The sequence below is a fragment of the Trichosurus vulpecula genome, chromosome 1, assembly GCF_011100635.1.
Source record: "Trichosurus vulpecula isolate mTriVul1 chromosome 1, mTriVul1.pri, whole genome shotgun sequence".
NCBI lineage: Eukaryota > Metazoa > Chordata > Mammalia > Diprotodontia > Phalangeridae > Trichosurus > Trichosurus vulpecula.
Window position 1 is genome coordinate 552,037,885 of NC_050573.1, and position 17,938 is coordinate 552,055,822.

Sequence of the window (17,938 nt, forward strand, 5' to 3'; positions counted from 1 at the left end):
AATTTCAGTCAGTGAGAATATCATGCATAACAAACTTACAGTTATGGGTTTCAGGGGATGATAATCTCCAAAGTCCAAGGGTACAGCCTCTAAGCTACATGATTCAAATTCAGTTTTGTAGTTTCTCTGCCTTGAATGCCTGTTAAAGACATATATGCATAAACCAAGCAGTTAATAAAAGTCCATGTAAAATAACACTTCTCGCCAGGCTAATTAGAATCACAAGATGTTACACCTGGAAGAGACCTTAGAGACTGTCTATTGTAATCCCTTCATTTTATAAAGAGGGGAAGTGAAACCAGAGGAGAAATGTCCTCTTCATGACCAAAAAGCTGATTATCAGCTTGTCTAAAACAGTACCTACCTTACAAGGTTTTTACCTCTCTAGCCTAATCTATCAGATGATCTTATTCTTATAAATTTCCCATTTACCAAAAATAGTTTAAAGAAAGAAGAGCAGCAAATGAATTCCTTACAATAGCACGAATTATATAATATCCTTAAATAAAAAAGATAGTTTATTTTTTTTAAACTATAGCAGGTTTCTAAGAATAGAAAGGTACTCTTCTGGGCTTAAATATAAAACAACAAGTTATTTTGCAGAGAATTTTCATAACACCAAACACTGTATTTAATAGTGATTAAAAGATAAACTCATATGTCACTTATAAGATGCAAGACCACAGAACCACAAACTCAAGTTTTTCCATAAGCACTTTTATTTTTGAATCTGGTTCATTCTTTTTTATAAGGCAGCACAGTGTAGTAAAGAGAATGCTGAACTTGGGGCACAGAACACCAAGATAGAAAAATCACTTCTAACGCTTAGTGACAGTGGGCAAGTCACTTAACGTCCGTATACCTCACGCCATTCTCTAAGACTCCATGATGAAGATGGAGGAAGTACACAGAACCTGTGCTTATGTACTTTCTTTAATAATAGGAAAAGGCACAAGATTAAAAAGTAATGTAGATTAAATACTCAGAAATGCCTCATCAAAATAATGAAAGCCGCTCATTCCAACAGTCCCAAAGAAACCAGGGTTTGATTTCTACTTTTTTTCCCCTAGTGTTTTTAAAAGTATTTTATTTTTTCCAATTATATGTAAAGACAATTTTTAACATTCATTTCTAAACACTGAGTTCCAGATTTTTCTCTCTTCCCCCTCCCTAAAACGGTAAGAAGCAATTTGATATAGGTTATATATGTGTAAACATGTAAAACATATTTCCATATTAGTCATGTTGTGAAAGAAGAAGCAGACCAAAAAGAAAAAAATAAACCAAAAAATAAAGAAAGTGAAATTAGTATACTTCGATCTGCATCCAGACTCCATCCGTTCTTTCTCTGGATGTAGATAGCATTTTCCATCATGAATCCTTTGGAATGGTCTTGGATGATTGTGTTGCTGAGAAAAGCTGAGTCATTCATAGGTGATGTTCTCCTGGTTCTGTTCACTTCCCTTTGCATCGGAGCATGTAAGTCTTTACAGGTTTTTCTGAAGTCCACCTGCCCATCATTTCTTATAGCACAACAGTACCACATCTTAGGTAGCCATTCCCCAACTGATGGGCATTCCCTCAATTTTCCAATTCTTTGTCACCACAAAAATTGCAGCTATAAATATTTTTTGTGCATGTGAATCCCTTTCCCTTTCTTATGATCTTTTTGGGATACAGACTTAGTAGTGGCATTGCTGGATCAGAGGGTATGCAGTTTGATTGTCCTGTGGGCACAGTTCTATATTGCTCTCCAGAACGGTTGGATCAGTTCACAATTTCACCAAGCCTGCATTAGTATCCCGATTTTCCCACATCCTCTCCAACATTTACCATTTTCCTTTTCTGTCTGTCATATTCACCAATCTGATAGGTGTGAGGTGGTACGTCAGAATTGTTTTAATTTGCATTTCTGTAATCAATAGTGATTTAGAGCATTTTTTTCATATGACTATAGCTTTGATTTCTTCATCTGAAAACTGCCTGCTCATATCCTTTGACCATTTCTGATATCTACTTCTTGACGATAAAGCTATTAAACTGTCTTCCTTTTTCACTGGGAACATAGTCATACATGTACATACACTCCTATCTCCTACTCAATGGATTTGTACTCGGGAGGAGACAAAAAATAAAATAGGTGACTCATGACAGGGAAATCTTAACGTGTTATTTTTGACCACCTCTCCTACCAACTCAACAGCCTTCTTTAAAATTAGAAACTATCATACATATGCTTAATGGCTAAATGTCAAAACAAGTATAAAACTATACAGAAACTGAAAATCTAACTATAGTCACAGAATCATCAGGTGATCTTGACAGAGTCTATACAGCTTTGACTTTAGGCTAACACCTAAGCCAACAGAGAAGTCTATTTCTTTTCATCTAAGTACTAGGGAGAAGCAAAATCCTCTGACATCAAGTCCCACATTTAACAACTGGAGAGTTCCTGAAACACCTGGAGCCAGAGAAAGAGAATAAAACCCAACAGGCACAGCAACCCGTCCTTTTGGTTTTCTTAATCTCTACCTTCCTGCTTTCCCCCTAAAGCTGTAGCCCTGAGAATGCTGTCATGGTCCACTCTCCTCTCCCTTCAATCTACCATCTTCTTCATTGGTTTATTCATTGGCTTTTGGATGAAACACTCATACCCAAATTCTTCAACAGGCGACCATCATTTTCCCCACTGTGTCCTTCATCACTGCACAGAGATTATGCTATTTATTCTCCTGGATGAAATGGCGCATAGAATAATTCCCTTACATAGCACGTTTATGTTATTTCTAAAGAAATTTAATAGGAAAAGAGAGGCAAGGTCACTAGTATATGGAACTCCCTGCTGAGGAAATTCTCTCTACCAACTCTTTATGACTTTAAAATGAAGAGAAGGTGCCAACCAGCATTGGCACTATGAATCACTTTAAAAACAAGCTGGAGAGAAAAAGACAGGGAAAAAAAGGCAAATATGAGAATCTGCTTGCCAAAAAGCCCAAGATAAATGCATTCTGGTTAGTGTATCACGGTGCACTTGCTTGACCTGGAACTCACACTAGAAAAAGAGAGCTTGCAAAAGCAAGCAGCAGAGCTAGACTGGGCAACAAACAGTGCAAGGGAGAAGGAAAGGCTTAAAAATAGAATGTAATTCAGTAGAAGAGAAGCAGTATGATGTGACAGACTGACTAGTGGCCTTGGAGTAAGAAGATCTGGATTCAAATCCCACCTCAAAGACGTAGTAGCTGTGTGACTCTGGATAAATTACTAAACTTCTGGGCCTCAGTTTCTTCATGTGCAAAACGAGGATAAAAACAGCACCTACTTTACAGGGTTTTTGTGAGGACTGGGCACAGAGACCCAATTGGTGATTTTATTGGTATAGATAAGGTCTTAGAGAGTTTCCTACAGCAATGAGAGATCACAGCTATCACCACAAAAGTAGAACTAGAACCCAGGTCTTCCTGGTACTCAGGCCAGGTTCTCTATCACATTGCCTCTATGACGATTAAATGAGATAGTACACATGTAAAGTGCTATATAAATGTGAGCTAGTATTTGGTAGTCCTTATATAGCACACATTATTACACTTTGGAAAATGTCTACTCACTGACTATTTCTACAGACATAAAATAATCCCCAAGGTAAGGAAAATACAGAAACAATAAACAGGCTTAGCACATTGCTCTGCACACAGTAGGAGTTTTTAAAGTTTCATACTGGCCAATCAACTCAACAACTATTCAACGAAACATCTGGTGACAAGTTTTCCCCCAAAGGCTGACTGCTCTTTAATTACTCGACGCATTCTGTGTTATTTCATCAGGGTACAGAACTCCTGGTGAGAAGCATCCTGCAGCAATGCAGAATGCACCCTTCTATGCGATTTCTCTGGTGTCCGGAAGTTCCCTCGGTCACTGAGAGGCCAAGGAGTTTGTCCCTGGAGTCACACAGAAAATGGGTGACCAAAGGGGCACTTGGACCGAGGTCTTTCTTGGCTCTAACTCTGACGCCAGCTCTCCACCTACAACCCCAAGCTGCACTTCTAAAGCACTAGACTATACAATACTCAGTCGGCAATTCGGGACATCGACTATAAAAGCAGAAAGGCATGTCTGACCTAAAGCTCAATTCATGTTCTTTCCTCCCTCAGATTTTTTTCTACAATCAATACCTGTGTAAACATTATATTAAAACAGCAGCACTGTGTGGGGAGTGATTTCACACACAATCTGGGGTCCACAATGAAACACAGCTGCTTTGCATCAGGAGGAAAAAAGAGCAATCTTCTAAATATATCCAAGAGAGGCTACAACGTTCCCAAATCATCGTCGCCTCCTCTTGGATACATTTCTTCCAGTAAGTCTTCAAAGTTCTGTGTCCTTTTGAGAGTCATAAAAGCTAAGTTTCTTCTTTAAAAAAAAAAGCCAATATAACAATTGAAGAGGATGATTTCAGGAAAACATGGACTTAGATGAACCAACTGAACAGGGAAGTGAGCAGAACCAGGGGAACGTTGTACGCAGTAACAGCAATATTGTACAGAGAACAACTGTGAATGACTTAGCTCTTCTCAGCAACATAACGATCTAAGACAACCCCAGAGGACTCATGATGAAAAATGCTATCTGCCTCCAGAGAAAGAACTGATAGAGTGTGAATACAGACCAGAGCATACTATTTTTCTCTTTCTTTTCTTTCTTTCTTTTTTCTTTTTTTGGTTCAAGTTTTCTTCCATAAAATACCTAAGAGGGAAATGTTTTACATGATTGCACGTGTATAACCTATATTAAATTGCTTACCCTCTCAGGGAGAGGGGGACGGAGGAAGGGAGAGAATTTGGAACTCAAAATTTTTTAAAAAGTGAATGTTAAAAAATTGTTTTTACACGAATTAGGGAAAAAATAAAATGTTATTTTTTAAAAGCCCAGATCGAACTTCCAGAAGTATTTTATGAAATACTACTTTTCTGGGAAAGAGCTTTCAGAGGCAGAATGTGGCTGGTGGTGTTTGCCTTATGTCTCATATGAGAGTATGTTCTGGAATTGTCACCCACAGCTTTCACTACTGGCTGTCATGTCTTTGCTTGTTTTCTCAGTTTTGCTCTACTAAAGCAGTATTCCTACTAACGGAAAATATAAACATTTCTTACTATTGCAGAGGTTAGCTTGCTTTTTGTAAATTAAACAGTGCCCTCTACGGGGTACCTGAATATATAAAAGTTTGCACAGGTGCCAGGTAGCTGATAAAAGAAATGCTACTTCACCTATCAACGTCTCCTGTTAAAAAGCTGGCTTCCTATTTTAAATTGCTGTTTACATAAGAAACAATGGACGCACAGGCTCTATTGGCTTATTCAGTTTACTCTTTTATTTACTCAAAATTGAGCTATTTAAATCTACTAACAAACAGTAGTAGTTGTTAGAAAAATATCTCAAATGGCCTTTTTATCCATTCCCTCCTACTGTTGAGATCTTAGGGTTTTGTGGGCTTTATTTTAAAGATAGCCATGTAACAGTATCCTTAAGAGTCTAGTCTTTCCTTTTTTAAGGGGGGGGCAGAAGTGGGAAAGGGGAAAAAATATAAATGGTTTGAGTGGATCTTTGAAGGAAGCTCAGATATTAAGAGAATGAGGAAGTATATTTTAAATAAAAGGAAGCCTGTGCAAAAGCATGGAGATGGAATACCAAGTTTGAGAAACAATAAGAAGGCCAGTTCAGCTACCTTAGAGTGGGTGAAATTGAGTAGTCTGGAAGGAATAAAGGCTGCAGGCGGATTGGGAAGGGCTTTAGGGGTTTATATTGGATCCTGGGGGTAATTTGGGGCAACTGGATTTTACTGAGCAGGAAGTCACGTGGTCAAACCTGTGCTTTAGGAATAACTATAAATAAATGTAAAACCATATTTATTTGTAAAATTAATATAAAAAAGTACAAATAACAATAATCTCCTGTTAAAAAATATATACACTTGTGCGTATGTACATGTATGTATATATAATTTTTTTAAAAGTCTAATCTTTCTATAGTTCTCCCTGATTTATTTGAGCTAATGATTTGACTACAAAAAAGTTTTGGTAACAATGGACGAGATTTTCACCTGTGATTCAGATAGTACTCAGGGTACATCTGCTCCTGTATCATGTCATAATAGCAAGCATTTACATAACATGTTAAGGTTTGCAAAGTATTTTGCATTTGATTGTTACAACCATCATGTGAGGCAGGTGCTGTTATACTCACTTTACAATAAGGAAACTGAGACAAACAGAAGTAACTTGCCTAGGGTCACGTAGCTAGTAAGTGTCTGAGGCATGATTCAAGCTCAGGTCTTCCTAACTCCAAATCCACCTCTCTACATAGTGTGCCAACTAAGACAGACAACATATGGCAAAATGTTAATAGGGTTAAAAAAAATTAGGGAGAAAATGTTTCAGATCAGAAATGTCCTTACCCACATGCCATTTCATATGACAAACAACGGAATGGGCTATTTAAACCAAGCACAGGGTCACAGAAATTTTTAACCTACAGTGCCCCAACAGCTAACAAAGGTTAGAAAAACCACCTCTGATTTGCCAAAAAGAGCCACCCCCCCAAAAAAAAAAATCCTATTGCCATTACTAATTGACACTTGTCTCCCTAACCCAAGGAAAACAAGTCAACAGGCATTTATTTAGTGCTTACTGTGTGGCAGTATCAATAATAACAATCAATTGACATTTATTATGTGCCAGGCACAGTACTAAAACCCAAGCTCTTTCAGGGCCGGGGCTATTACTAGTTTATTTTTTTCCCTTTCTCCTCAGCGGCCGACACAGTGCCTGGCACATAGTGGATGCTCAGGCATGACAAAAGGAACACTATTCCCCTTCCCAAACCCTTATGGGCATCCCCAGGCCAAGCCCTACAAAAGCTAGCCCTCTGAGGGCTTCATAGAATGTTTCATCATACTCAAAAAATGGTGATAAAGGTGTATCAGTGTGAAACTCCATTTGTTTCCCTGTGCCAGGTTTTGGTTAAGAGATAGAAAACATAACGTTTCAATGCCACGTAACCGGAAGGGATTGCTAATGTGCTGGAGGAGAATATCAGGATCCAGAAAGAACTTTACAGACCAAGCTAGATTCAAAGTAAAGAGATAAAATGAATTTGACATAAATGTGAAGTCTAGCTCTTAGCTTCCCAGTAATCAGCTACCTAAACAGAGCTTGGATGAGATGAGGCTAACCGCCAGGTAAACTGACGACTTGGGGGTTTAGTCAATTACAAGGAGCATGGAAATCAACTATGTGACATTGACACGATGATTAAAAAGTCCAAGTAGCATCGTTGGTGCCGGTAACAAAAGTACAGTCACGGACACCCATTACACGAGGGTGAGTCCGCATCCAGGGCACTGGATTCCATCTCGTTCACAGCGTTGTAAGAAGCACACGGGCACACTGGACTACGTGTAAAGTAGGCGGAGGGGGCAAGCGTGATAAAGGCCGAAACACCCGAGGAAACAATGAAGGTTTTGGGTCGGAGAAGGGAAAACAGGAAAACGGCCTTCACCGTAACAGGGAGCGGGATGAGGCTCGTTTTGTTTGGTCCCGGACGGCCACGCTCGCTGTGAGAAGTCGTGAGACGAGGGATTTTAAAGCAACGCGGGGCAAAAATAAACACATTAGCTACCCCCTGATTCCGTAATAACCAGCGTGTCTAGAATGGAACAGGCGGCCTTTTTGGGTGGAAGTTCTATCGGAAACGCGTTCCGGGGGGCTGAGCTTGACAACTTGTACAAACGTTAAAACGGATTTCTCCGGGAGATCAGACTGGACTAGAACCTCTCTGAAGCCTCCTCGATCCAAAGGCTGAAAGGAGCACTGAATGGCGGAACCTCGAATCTGGAGCCCAGGCCTGCGCGGGACTTTGGGGTCCTAATCCCAGGCCAGTCCTTACAGTCCGGGACTCTGGTGTATTTCAAAGCTGACATCCTCCGAGTTGGGTGTATAACTAAGGCAGGGTCACAAAAACAAACCAACAACCACAAAACCCTAGCCCTGACAACCCGGCCACTCCGGCCCAAGAAGCCTTGAACCGACGTGTCCCTCCGGATGAAGAAGAACAGGAGTCGGCGTAATATAACGCGGGGAAAATGGTCGGCTTTGGAGGAGGGAGGCCTGGCCTCAAAACCTGACTCGGGCCGCGCGTCCTCGGTCGAGTCACTAGACCTCTGTGGGCCTCACCTTCCTAATCTGTAAAGGGGGCGTTATCCTTCTCAGGGTACTTCCAAGACAGAAATCTCGGGGCTTCGGAGGACGCAGAGGGGGCGGGGATGGGGGATGAGAGGGGTGGGGAGGATTCTGTCCCGGAGGCAACAAAGAGGGAGAGGGCAAAGGAAGAGCTCCCCCTCCCGCAGCGTCGCCCTCCCCCAGCCCAGACCCCACGACTTAAGATCTCCCCACATCTGGAGGACAAGAGGCTACCGGTTCACTCTAACCTCCCGACAACCGAGCCCGGGGGAGCGTCCAGCTTACCACGGAAAGGCAGCCATCTTCCCCCATCACATGACCGGCCCCGCCCCGCGCCGCCGCGCCCATTTAACTTCCCTCTGCCGCCATCTTTGTAAAGGGCAGAGCCGCCTCCGGGCGCGTCTGCGTGGGGCGCGTCTGCGTGAGGCGCTCCGCGGGCGGGCGGCTGCGCCCTCTAGAGGACGGGACAGGGATCCCCGGAAGGAAAATGCACAAGCGAGGAAAACGGCGCCGGGATTTCCAATGACTGGCGTGCCGCAGTCCCTGAAAGAGGCAGCCGGGCGAGCCGGGAGATGGAGAAGGGTCGGAAGACGGGAGGCCCGTGTTATCGGATCGTAGCTGCTGTTTAGTCGTGGACGACTGAACCCATTGGGGTTCCTTCTCCTGCTCATTTTACAGACAAGAAAACTGAGGCCAACGGGGTTAAATGACTTGCCCAGGGACACACAGCTAAGATGCGCCTGAGGCTGGATTCGAACTCGCCGTCTGCCCGATTCCAGGCCCAGAGCTCTAGCCACTGCACCACCCAGCCGCCCCGGATCGTGTAGTGGTTAGCCTTAACCAGGAGAAGGGCCACGTTATTATCTTAGAAGGAGAGACTGGGGGTTGATGTCAGGGGCAGGGATGGGGGAGAAGAGGAAGCTCCTGGTGAAGGGCCTGTTTCCTTGGTGAGATGAGGGTGAGGGTCCTTAGGGGAAGGATGGGTGTGGGATACTTGAACCGAGAAGAGCTTCCGTGAGGAGGGAGGCAGGGATAAATCAGGCAGAGAAAACAGCGCGGCCCGGCCAAGGGGAGAGGACCAAATGCTCCGCCGCTCGTCTAGCCTTGCTTTCCCCCGTGCTCTCACCTAAGGACCCTAGCTCTTCTCTTACCAAGAAAACAGACCATTCACCGGGAGCTTCCTCTTCTCCCCCTTCTCTTCTTTATCTGAACCCCCTTGACATTTGAAACAGCTGACCACTCTCTTCTCCTGGATCTCTCTGCGTTTTCATTTTATGGCTCTCTGCTGATTCCCCTCCTACTTAGTAGCTGTGTGACCCTGGGCAAGTCACTTAAGCCTATTTGCTTCAAATTCCTCACCTAAAATGAGTAAAATGTGCTGGAGAAAGAAATGGCAGACCACTCTAGCATCTTTACCAAGAAAACTCCAAATGGGGTCACAAAGAGTCAGACACAACTGAAACGACTGAACAAAAATATATTTCTATTTCCAATTCTATCTGCAAAGGTTCAGTACCACATTACAAATTGCCTATTGGGCACTCCAAACTGGATGTCTTTTAGATATCTCAAACTCAACACGTTCAAAACAAAACTCATACCTTTTTCTAAAAAAATAAAAAAATAAAAAATAAACACCCCTCTCCCAAACTTCTCTGTTTCTGTCAAAGTCACCACCATTCTTTCAATGTCCCCGGGTTTGTTACCATAGTGTCCACAATTTCTCATTCACCCTCATATTAAATATCCTATCAGTTTTCCAATTTTGTTTCTGCCTGCCCGATTTCTTCTTTCAGTCCCTTGACTCCACTCACACAGCCACTGCCTCATTGCAGACCCTTAAGACTTACCTTACAAGAACCCCATTGCCAGTCCATCTTCCACATGGCTGTCAAGGTGATTTTCGTTATGTGCAGATCCAGCTGTGTCACTCTTCCTGCTCTACAAATCCCAGGGCCTCCCTATTGCATCTAGGATCACATATAAACCCTTTATGTGGCTTTTAAAGCCCTTCACATTAGCCCCAACCTGTTTTTTTTTTTTTTTTTTGCAGCGGGGACGGCAGGGCAATTGGGGTTGTGACTTGCCCAAGGTCACACAGCTAGTGTGTCAAGTGTCTGAGGTCACATTTGAACTCAGGTCCTCCTGACTCCAGAAGTGCTCTACTCACTTGGCCACCTAGCTCCCCCCTATTTTTACAGCATCATTATATATTACTCCCCTTCCTTCCCTCTGTGGTTCAGACAAATTGGTCTTGTATCTGTTCCTTTTACACAATACTATGCCTTTAGAATGCCTGTCCACCTTGCCTGGAATGTATTATCTTCTCTCTCTGACCCTCTAGGAATACTTAGTTTTTTATTCAAAACTAATTTGGAGCAGCATCTTCTAAAAGAAGTCATGCTTAATCCTTCCACTTTCCAACTGCTAATGCCCTCCTTCCCTAACTACTCTGCATTTAACTAATGTATTTCTTCTCTTGATGTTCTGTTAAGTCGTTTCTGTTGTATGTGACTCTTCATGACCCCATTTGGGATTTTCTTGGCAGAGATCCTGGAGTGGTTTGCCATTTCCTTCTCCAGTTCATTTTGCGGATAAGGAACTGAGGCAAACAGCATTAAATGACTTGCCAAGGGTCACACAGCTAGTAAGTGTCTGAGGCCAGATTTGAACTCAGGAAGATAAGTCTTGCTGATTTCTGGCCTGGCATTCTCTCCACTGTGCTACCTAGCTGCCCATTCTGTATATATTCATGTATACATGCTATTTCCAATAGGATGCAGGCTCCTTGAGAGTGAGGACTGATGCATTCTTTGTGTTCATATCTTCAGTACCTAGCACAGTGTTGTTTGTCCTTTGTTCTCAAAGATCATGAGGTCAGCAAGGCAAAGTCATGACTTGCAAGGAAACTAGATTCAAGTAAGGCAGGGCTGACCTAGCACAGTACCTGGTACATAAAACGCTTGCTGATTATTTGATTGCTCCATTGAAATATTGAAGTGTAAGAGACTGGCTATAGGAAAGAGAATCCCTCATCCTTGGCTAGGTACTCCTTCCCTTTCTCCCTCTTCCAGATGAAATTCACATTTGGTTCCTTAGCCATTTTATTATCATGGGCATATGCTGCTGTCTCGCTTTGGAAAATGAAAATTTGGACTATGAAAGAGGAAATGGTATTGAAGGATTGTAGTGATTGAATGATATAGGAAACTAGTGAAGAGAATACATCTACTCCTCCTCCTAGTCCTTTGAGTCCAAAGAAGAGACAAAAGTTGGGACAAATGGAAGGCTCATATTTTTCTCAGGACAGTCAGGTGGTACTTCAAGTGGTACCAGAAAAGTTGATCAGAAAACGAGGTTGAGGAGGTTCAGCACACTAAAACACTGTAGGGCTCTGAATTGATCCAGTTTTTCTGAACAAAGAACTTGGAATTGTATACGGTACTAAAACACACATTTGAGCTAATGTATCATACCTCAGCGTGTACTCCAGTGAGACCAAAGACCGAGGCAAAGGTTCCGTATGTACCAAAAATATTCACAGTATTTTTGTGGTAGTGGGAAAAAATGGCAGCCTTGATATCAACCGGAGAATGGCTGGACAAATCATCATACGTGAATGTGGGAGAATGTTATTGCACTGTTTAGAAATGATCAAGGAAATTCAGAAAACCTAGAAGCAAATTTCATGAACTGAAGCAGAGGGGAAAAAAAAACCACATCGATTGGGAAATGGCTGAATAAATTATGGCATACAAATGTAATGGAATTTTATTGTGTCATAAGAAATTGAGAGGTATGGTATCAAATAAACTTGGGAAGAGGTGCATGAACTGACAGAAGTGAACAGTGCTAGGAAAACAATTTACACAATGATTACACTATGATTACACTAATGCAAAGGAAAACAATTTTGAAAGATTTAATAATTCTGACCATTGCAACTACTAATCTGAATTCCAGAATCCTGATGAAGACTACTTTCCTCCTGGTGGCACAGAGGTGATAGACGAGAGGGTCGTAATGAAACACACATTTTCAGACACAGGCAACATGTGAATTTATTTTGCTTGGCTATACTTATTTGGCACAAGGGAAGGCTTTTATTTTTGTGGGGAGAGTCCTACGGAGGGCAATTCATGTAAATATTGTCAAAAATAAAAGTATAAGTAAAACATCTTTAAAAACAGAGCAGAAGGAAACTCAGGAGGAAGCAGACTAAGGGAGTTTTGGTATATCATAGTAAGCTTAATATATACTTTACAAAACAGACTATATAATGTAAGTTGAGTTTCACGTGTAATTCTCTTTTTTTCTGTTCTTTGTATATCGAAATGTTCCTACTTGGTTATATTTGGTAATTTCAAAGTCAATTTTTTAAAAAGTGGAACTAAGAGAATAATCTGAACAGTCACCATATAACGTAAAGGAAACAACACTGAAATTTATCAGAACGCACATTAACACAAGGAGCAATCTTGATTTCCAGGATGATGAAATCTATTTTTTCCCTTCATCAGAGGTACAGTGGACTACAGGAGAAAAGTGCCTCATACTCTGTCAGACATGGTCACTATGTCAGCTTATTTTATTTAACTGTTTCTCATTATTACTATGGAGGGTTCTACGGAGAAACGAGTCATAGGTGAGAAGTAATGAAACAAAAAAGTATCAATAATTTTTTTTTAAAGAAAAACAGTCCCTCAATTAGGAATGTAAAGCTCTCACAGGACGAAAGTGGGCCAGGGGTTAGGTACCTCAGGCACAGGTAACTGAAGGAAAAAAACTGTCGAAGGTTTCTCTGCCAAGGGTCCTGTTTCCAAAATATATAACTATTCAAATGTAGAAGAGCCATTCCACAATTAACAAATGGTCAAAATATATGAACAGGCATTATTCTAAAGAAGAAATCCAAGTTATCTAAAGCCCTATTATTATAATGCTCCAAATCACTAATTAGAAAAATTCAAATTAAAGCAACTCTAAGGTTCCACTTTTAACCCATATGATTGGCTAAATTGGTAAAAGAAAAAAAAATATATATATAATATACATATATGAATTATTAATGTAGGAAGAACTGGGGGAAACTAGTTTGGTAGAATTGTAAATCGAATGTTTAGCCATTCTGGAAAACAGTTTTTGATCCAGTGACACCACTAATAGATCTATCCCTATATCCTACCAAAGAGATCAGAGAAAGCTGAAAAGGATCCAAATGTATAATAGCAGTTCTTTTTTGAGGTGCCAAAGAACTAGAGCTGGAGTTGGGGAGGGGACACCCATCAACTGAGAAAGGGCTGGACAAATTATGGTATATAAGTACAAGAGAATCCTATTGTGCTGTAAAAAAATAATGAAAGGGAGTTTCTGAGAAACCTGGGAAGACTTGTATGAACTATTGAGCAGAACCAGGAAAACAATTTATACAATAACACTGTAAAGACAAACGGATTTGAAAGACTTAAGAACTTTGATGAGCACAGTGACCAACTAGGATTCCAGAGGCCTGATGGTGAAGTTACTCGCCTCCTGATACAGAGGTGAAGATGGACTCGGGATGAAGAATGAGACATATTTTTTTGGACTTAGCCAATGCGGGAATTTGTTTTGCTTTACTATGCACATTTGTGACAAGAGTTTTGTTTTTCCTTTTTTTTTTTTTAAGTGCAAGGGGAGGAAAGAAATATTTTTTGTTAATTGAAAAAAGTTAATTTTTCCCTCTCTAGTTTTCTTCTTTCCCTTTCTTCCTTTTTCCTTTCTTTTCTTCCTTTCTCTTTTCTTTCCTTCTTCCTTTCTCCTCATTTCTTCCAGGTATTTTTGTAACACTGGTAGTCAACCCATTTTTTTCTCTGAGGCAATTTTTTGTGCTTGCTATGGATTTACTTTCATTTTCTGGGCATATCCCTTGTATTTCCCTCAAGTATTTCTCTTGTATATCCCTCAAAAGGTTGTTACTTCTTTCTGTTTTACTCATATCCCTAGACTCAGTTCTTAGTTTGCAGCTTCTGCCAGGGCCAGGTTGCACTCCCTCTCATTCTCTTGGATGGGGTGGTCAGGGCCTGATTTTCCTGTGTTTTTCACTGCTGGCTTCCACTGCCCCTCGTAGCATTAGTCAATCCCCTGTGCACAGCCAGGGCCTTTGGTTCATCCTGAGAATGCCAGCTGATTTTCAGGCCTCGCTGGAAGGTGTCCTCTCAGTGTTACTCTTTTCAGGTGTTCCTGAAGCAACCCTGATCAGGATTCTGGAAGATTTCATACCTGTTACCCTGAGCTCACTCTGGCTTTCCTAATGGGATCCCTTTCTCAGGGCCTTCAGGCTTCTGGATGTCTTTTCGTCATCCTGGGCTGAATAAAGGAGCTTATACTTATAGATCACTGTATTTGGAGTCAGCAGACCTAGTTTCAAACCCTGACTCTAACACTACATACATGACCTTCACCTCTAGACCTGAATTTTCTACTCTGTAGAATGAGAGGAAACCAAATGATCTCTAAGTTCTCTTCCAACTTCAAATCCTAAGCCTTCCCAGATGACCCTAACTGAAAAATGATCCCTTTTTCCTTGAAGTCTCTTAGATCAGTAGTGTCAAACTCAAGGAAAAATGGAGACTATTGTTCATTTCTCAACTGTATAGGGAACTGAGCCAAATTTATTTAAAAAAAAAAAGAGCCATTCCCCAGTTGAGAAACGATCAAAGGATATAACAGGCAATTTTTAGAAGATATCAAAGCTTTCAACAGTCCTATGAAAAAATATTCTAAATTAGAGAAATGCAAATTAAAACAGCTCTAAGGTAGTACCTCACACCCATCAGATTGTCTAACATGTCAGAAGAGGAAAATGACAAATTTAAAGAAGGGATGTAGAAAAATTGGGACACTAATGCACTGTTGGTGGAGTTGTGAAGTAGTCCAACCACTCTGGAGAACAATTTGGAACTACACTTAAAGGGCTATAAAACTGGGCATCCCCTTTGATCCAGCAATACCACTAGTAGGTCTATATCCCAAAGAGACCAAAGAAAAGGGAAAAGGATGTATGTGTACAAAAATACTTACAGCAGCTCTTTTTGCGGTGGCAAAGAATTGGAAATTGAGGGGGTGCCCATTAACTGAGGAAAGGCTGATCAAGTTGTGGTATATGATCGTGATGGAATGCTATTGTGTTATAAATGACCAGTAAGGTTTCAGTAAAGCCAGGGAAGACTTACGTGAACTGATGCAAATTTAAGTAAGAACGACAACACTTTACACAGCAATAGCAATATTGTAAGGATGATAAGTCATGAAAGACTTAGTTACTCTGATCAAGAAAATGATTCAAGGCAATCCCAAAGGACCCATGATGAAAAATGCTATCCACCTCCAGAGAGAGAACTGGTTAACAATGAACGCAGATTGAGGCATACTTTTTAAAGTTTTGTTTTCTTTTGCAACATGGCTGATGTGGAAATGTTTTACATGATTTCACATATATAATTAAAAACAAACTGCTTGCCTTCTCAAGGAGGGAGGAGGGATAGGAGGAAAGAATTTGGAACGCACCGTTTGAAAATGATTGTTAAAAAATTTTTTTTTAATGTAATTGGGAAATATTTAACAAAATAATTTTGAAAAAACAGGATTCATTAAACCATACATTCCTGTGGGCTGCATCTTGACTTTCAAAATGTAATATCTGTTTTGTTGAATTTTTTTTTCAAGTAGTTCCAATTCCATTTTAATCTTGCTTGGGCTACACTGAGGAATATTTGTGGGCTGCATGCAAGCTGGTGGACTGCGTGTTTGACACCTATCTTATAACACTCTTTGGGATTCTCATTCTCCTGTCACATTTTAATTTGTATCACATTTGTATGTGTTGTATCCTCTCTGCTAGGACAGGTTGTATCCCCATGGCTTGTGCATGATAAGACACATTTTTGTTGAATCAAACAAGACAAAAAACAAAACCCCAAACCTACCCCATAATTTGGAAAATTACAAGTAGTCTAAAGTACAATGGAACAGAGAATGGTGGGTACAATAGACTGCACCATATTAACGATAGTGACTTAAATATAAAAGGAATAAAAGACATTAATGAGGTGTGAAAAGACAAAAGGCGGGCAGCCCAAGTGATAAATTGTGACCCTAGGGATATAAAAAATTACAACATATTGAGTCAAATTGTCATGGACAATTAATGGAAAAACACAAGAAACTTATTGGACTAGACACCATAGAGGGGTTCCAGATTACAGTGCAGAAATTTTACCTACACTGATAAAATATAGCCACAAAGCACCTAATTCCCTGTGAATGGTTATTCTATAGTTAGTGGCCCAAAAGAGGAAAAAAAAATTCTTTAGTCAACAAGCAACAAGCATTGTTCTGTGCTTAACAGTACTGCTTAATAGCACTGTGCTAAGTGATGGAAAGCACAATTAGGCGGCACAGTGGAGAGAGTGCTGGGCCCAGAATCAGGAAGATTCATCTTCCGAAATTCAAATCTGGTCTTAGACATACTGGCTATGTTACCTTGGGCAGGTCATTTAACCTGTCTGACTCAGTTTCCTCATTGGGAAAATGAACTGGAAAGAGAAATAGCAAACCACTCCAGTATCTTTGCCAAGAAAACCCTAAATAGCATCACAGATCTGGACACAATTGAAAAATGATTTAACAAGTGCTGGAGATACAAATAAAAGCAAAAAAAAATAGTCGCTTTTCTCAAGGAGTTCAGTCTAATGAGATAATATGCAAACAGCTATGTATATGAGAAAATAATAAGACTGGGAAAATCTTTTTGAGGAAGGTGGGGAGATTTTCAAATCAGAAAAAAAAAAAAGCCTCAGTGGGCAGTCCCCAACGTAGGATGAGTAAATAAGAGATAACCAAGTAGTTTCAATAGCATCACATATGATAATATAGCAATAAACATTTTCAGAACTCTGCAAGCTACCACTTAAACTGACTGCAGACAAGGGAAACTTTCTAGGTTTTAGTGTGTATTTTATTCTTACCTCAATTTCTTTTCCCCTCACTTATACTTCAAAAGATATGATACGATGAGTATATTCCTTCCACTAATGTTGATCATAACCCCTCCACATTTTAATAATGATCTGTGATTTAAAAAAAAAATCACCTGCTGGGCAAACCTTTTGGTAGATGAGTTTTTCTTTTTAAACTTAACTAGACTGATATTAGGACTAATAAAGGCAAATTTGACCCCTCCCTGAAGCTCTTCTGGCTTGGTATGCTCTCTGCATTGCCTTTAAGAACCAGGTTTCACCACCAAACTATCATGAAACACTTGAGCATGCTAATATTCCTTAATGTTTCTCTTACTGGTTGGATAAAATTTTATGATGCGGTTGTGGCAGTTTTAACTGATGGGACCAATAACAATTCCTGGGAAGTCCAATTAATCCAAGCTCAAATTCCATAGCACACTTTGGCATTAACTTCCAGCTGGCAAGGACCTCAGAGGGCATCTAGTCCAACCTTCTCCTTTTATAGAAGAAACCAAGGCCCAGAGAATTGAAGAGATATGCTCAAGGTAACAAAGGGAAGTAGCAAAACCAAGAACAGAACCCAGGTCCTTGGACTCCAAAACATATCCTTTCCCACTGTGCATGGCCGATTAAAAAAAAGTATACTTCTTACTGTATATTTAGTTGCATTTTGATGATTTCAAAAGTTTTGACAAATTTAAGTGT

At 40.5% G+C, this 17,938-nt stretch overlaps 1 protein-coding gene across 1 annotated transcript in view; it reads right to left on the reverse strand.

Moving 5' to 3' along the window:
* Nucleotides 1-8,650, reverse strand: part of VPS35L (VPS35 endosomal protein sorting factor like) — a 122,017-nt gene extending 113,367 nt beyond the window's left edge. Inside the window, exons 1-2 of the mRNA XM_036741682.1 lie at nt 8,517-8,650; nt 40-139 (exon numbers count right to left, since the gene is read on the reverse strand). Coding sequence (XP_036597577.1) covers nt 40-139; nt 8,517-8,533 — 117 coding nt within the window. The 5' untranslated portion in view covers nt 8,534-8,650. The remainder of the gene's footprint in view (nt 1-39; nt 140-8,516) is intronic.
* Between the last annotated feature and the right edge of the window lie 9,288 nt (nt 8,651-17,938).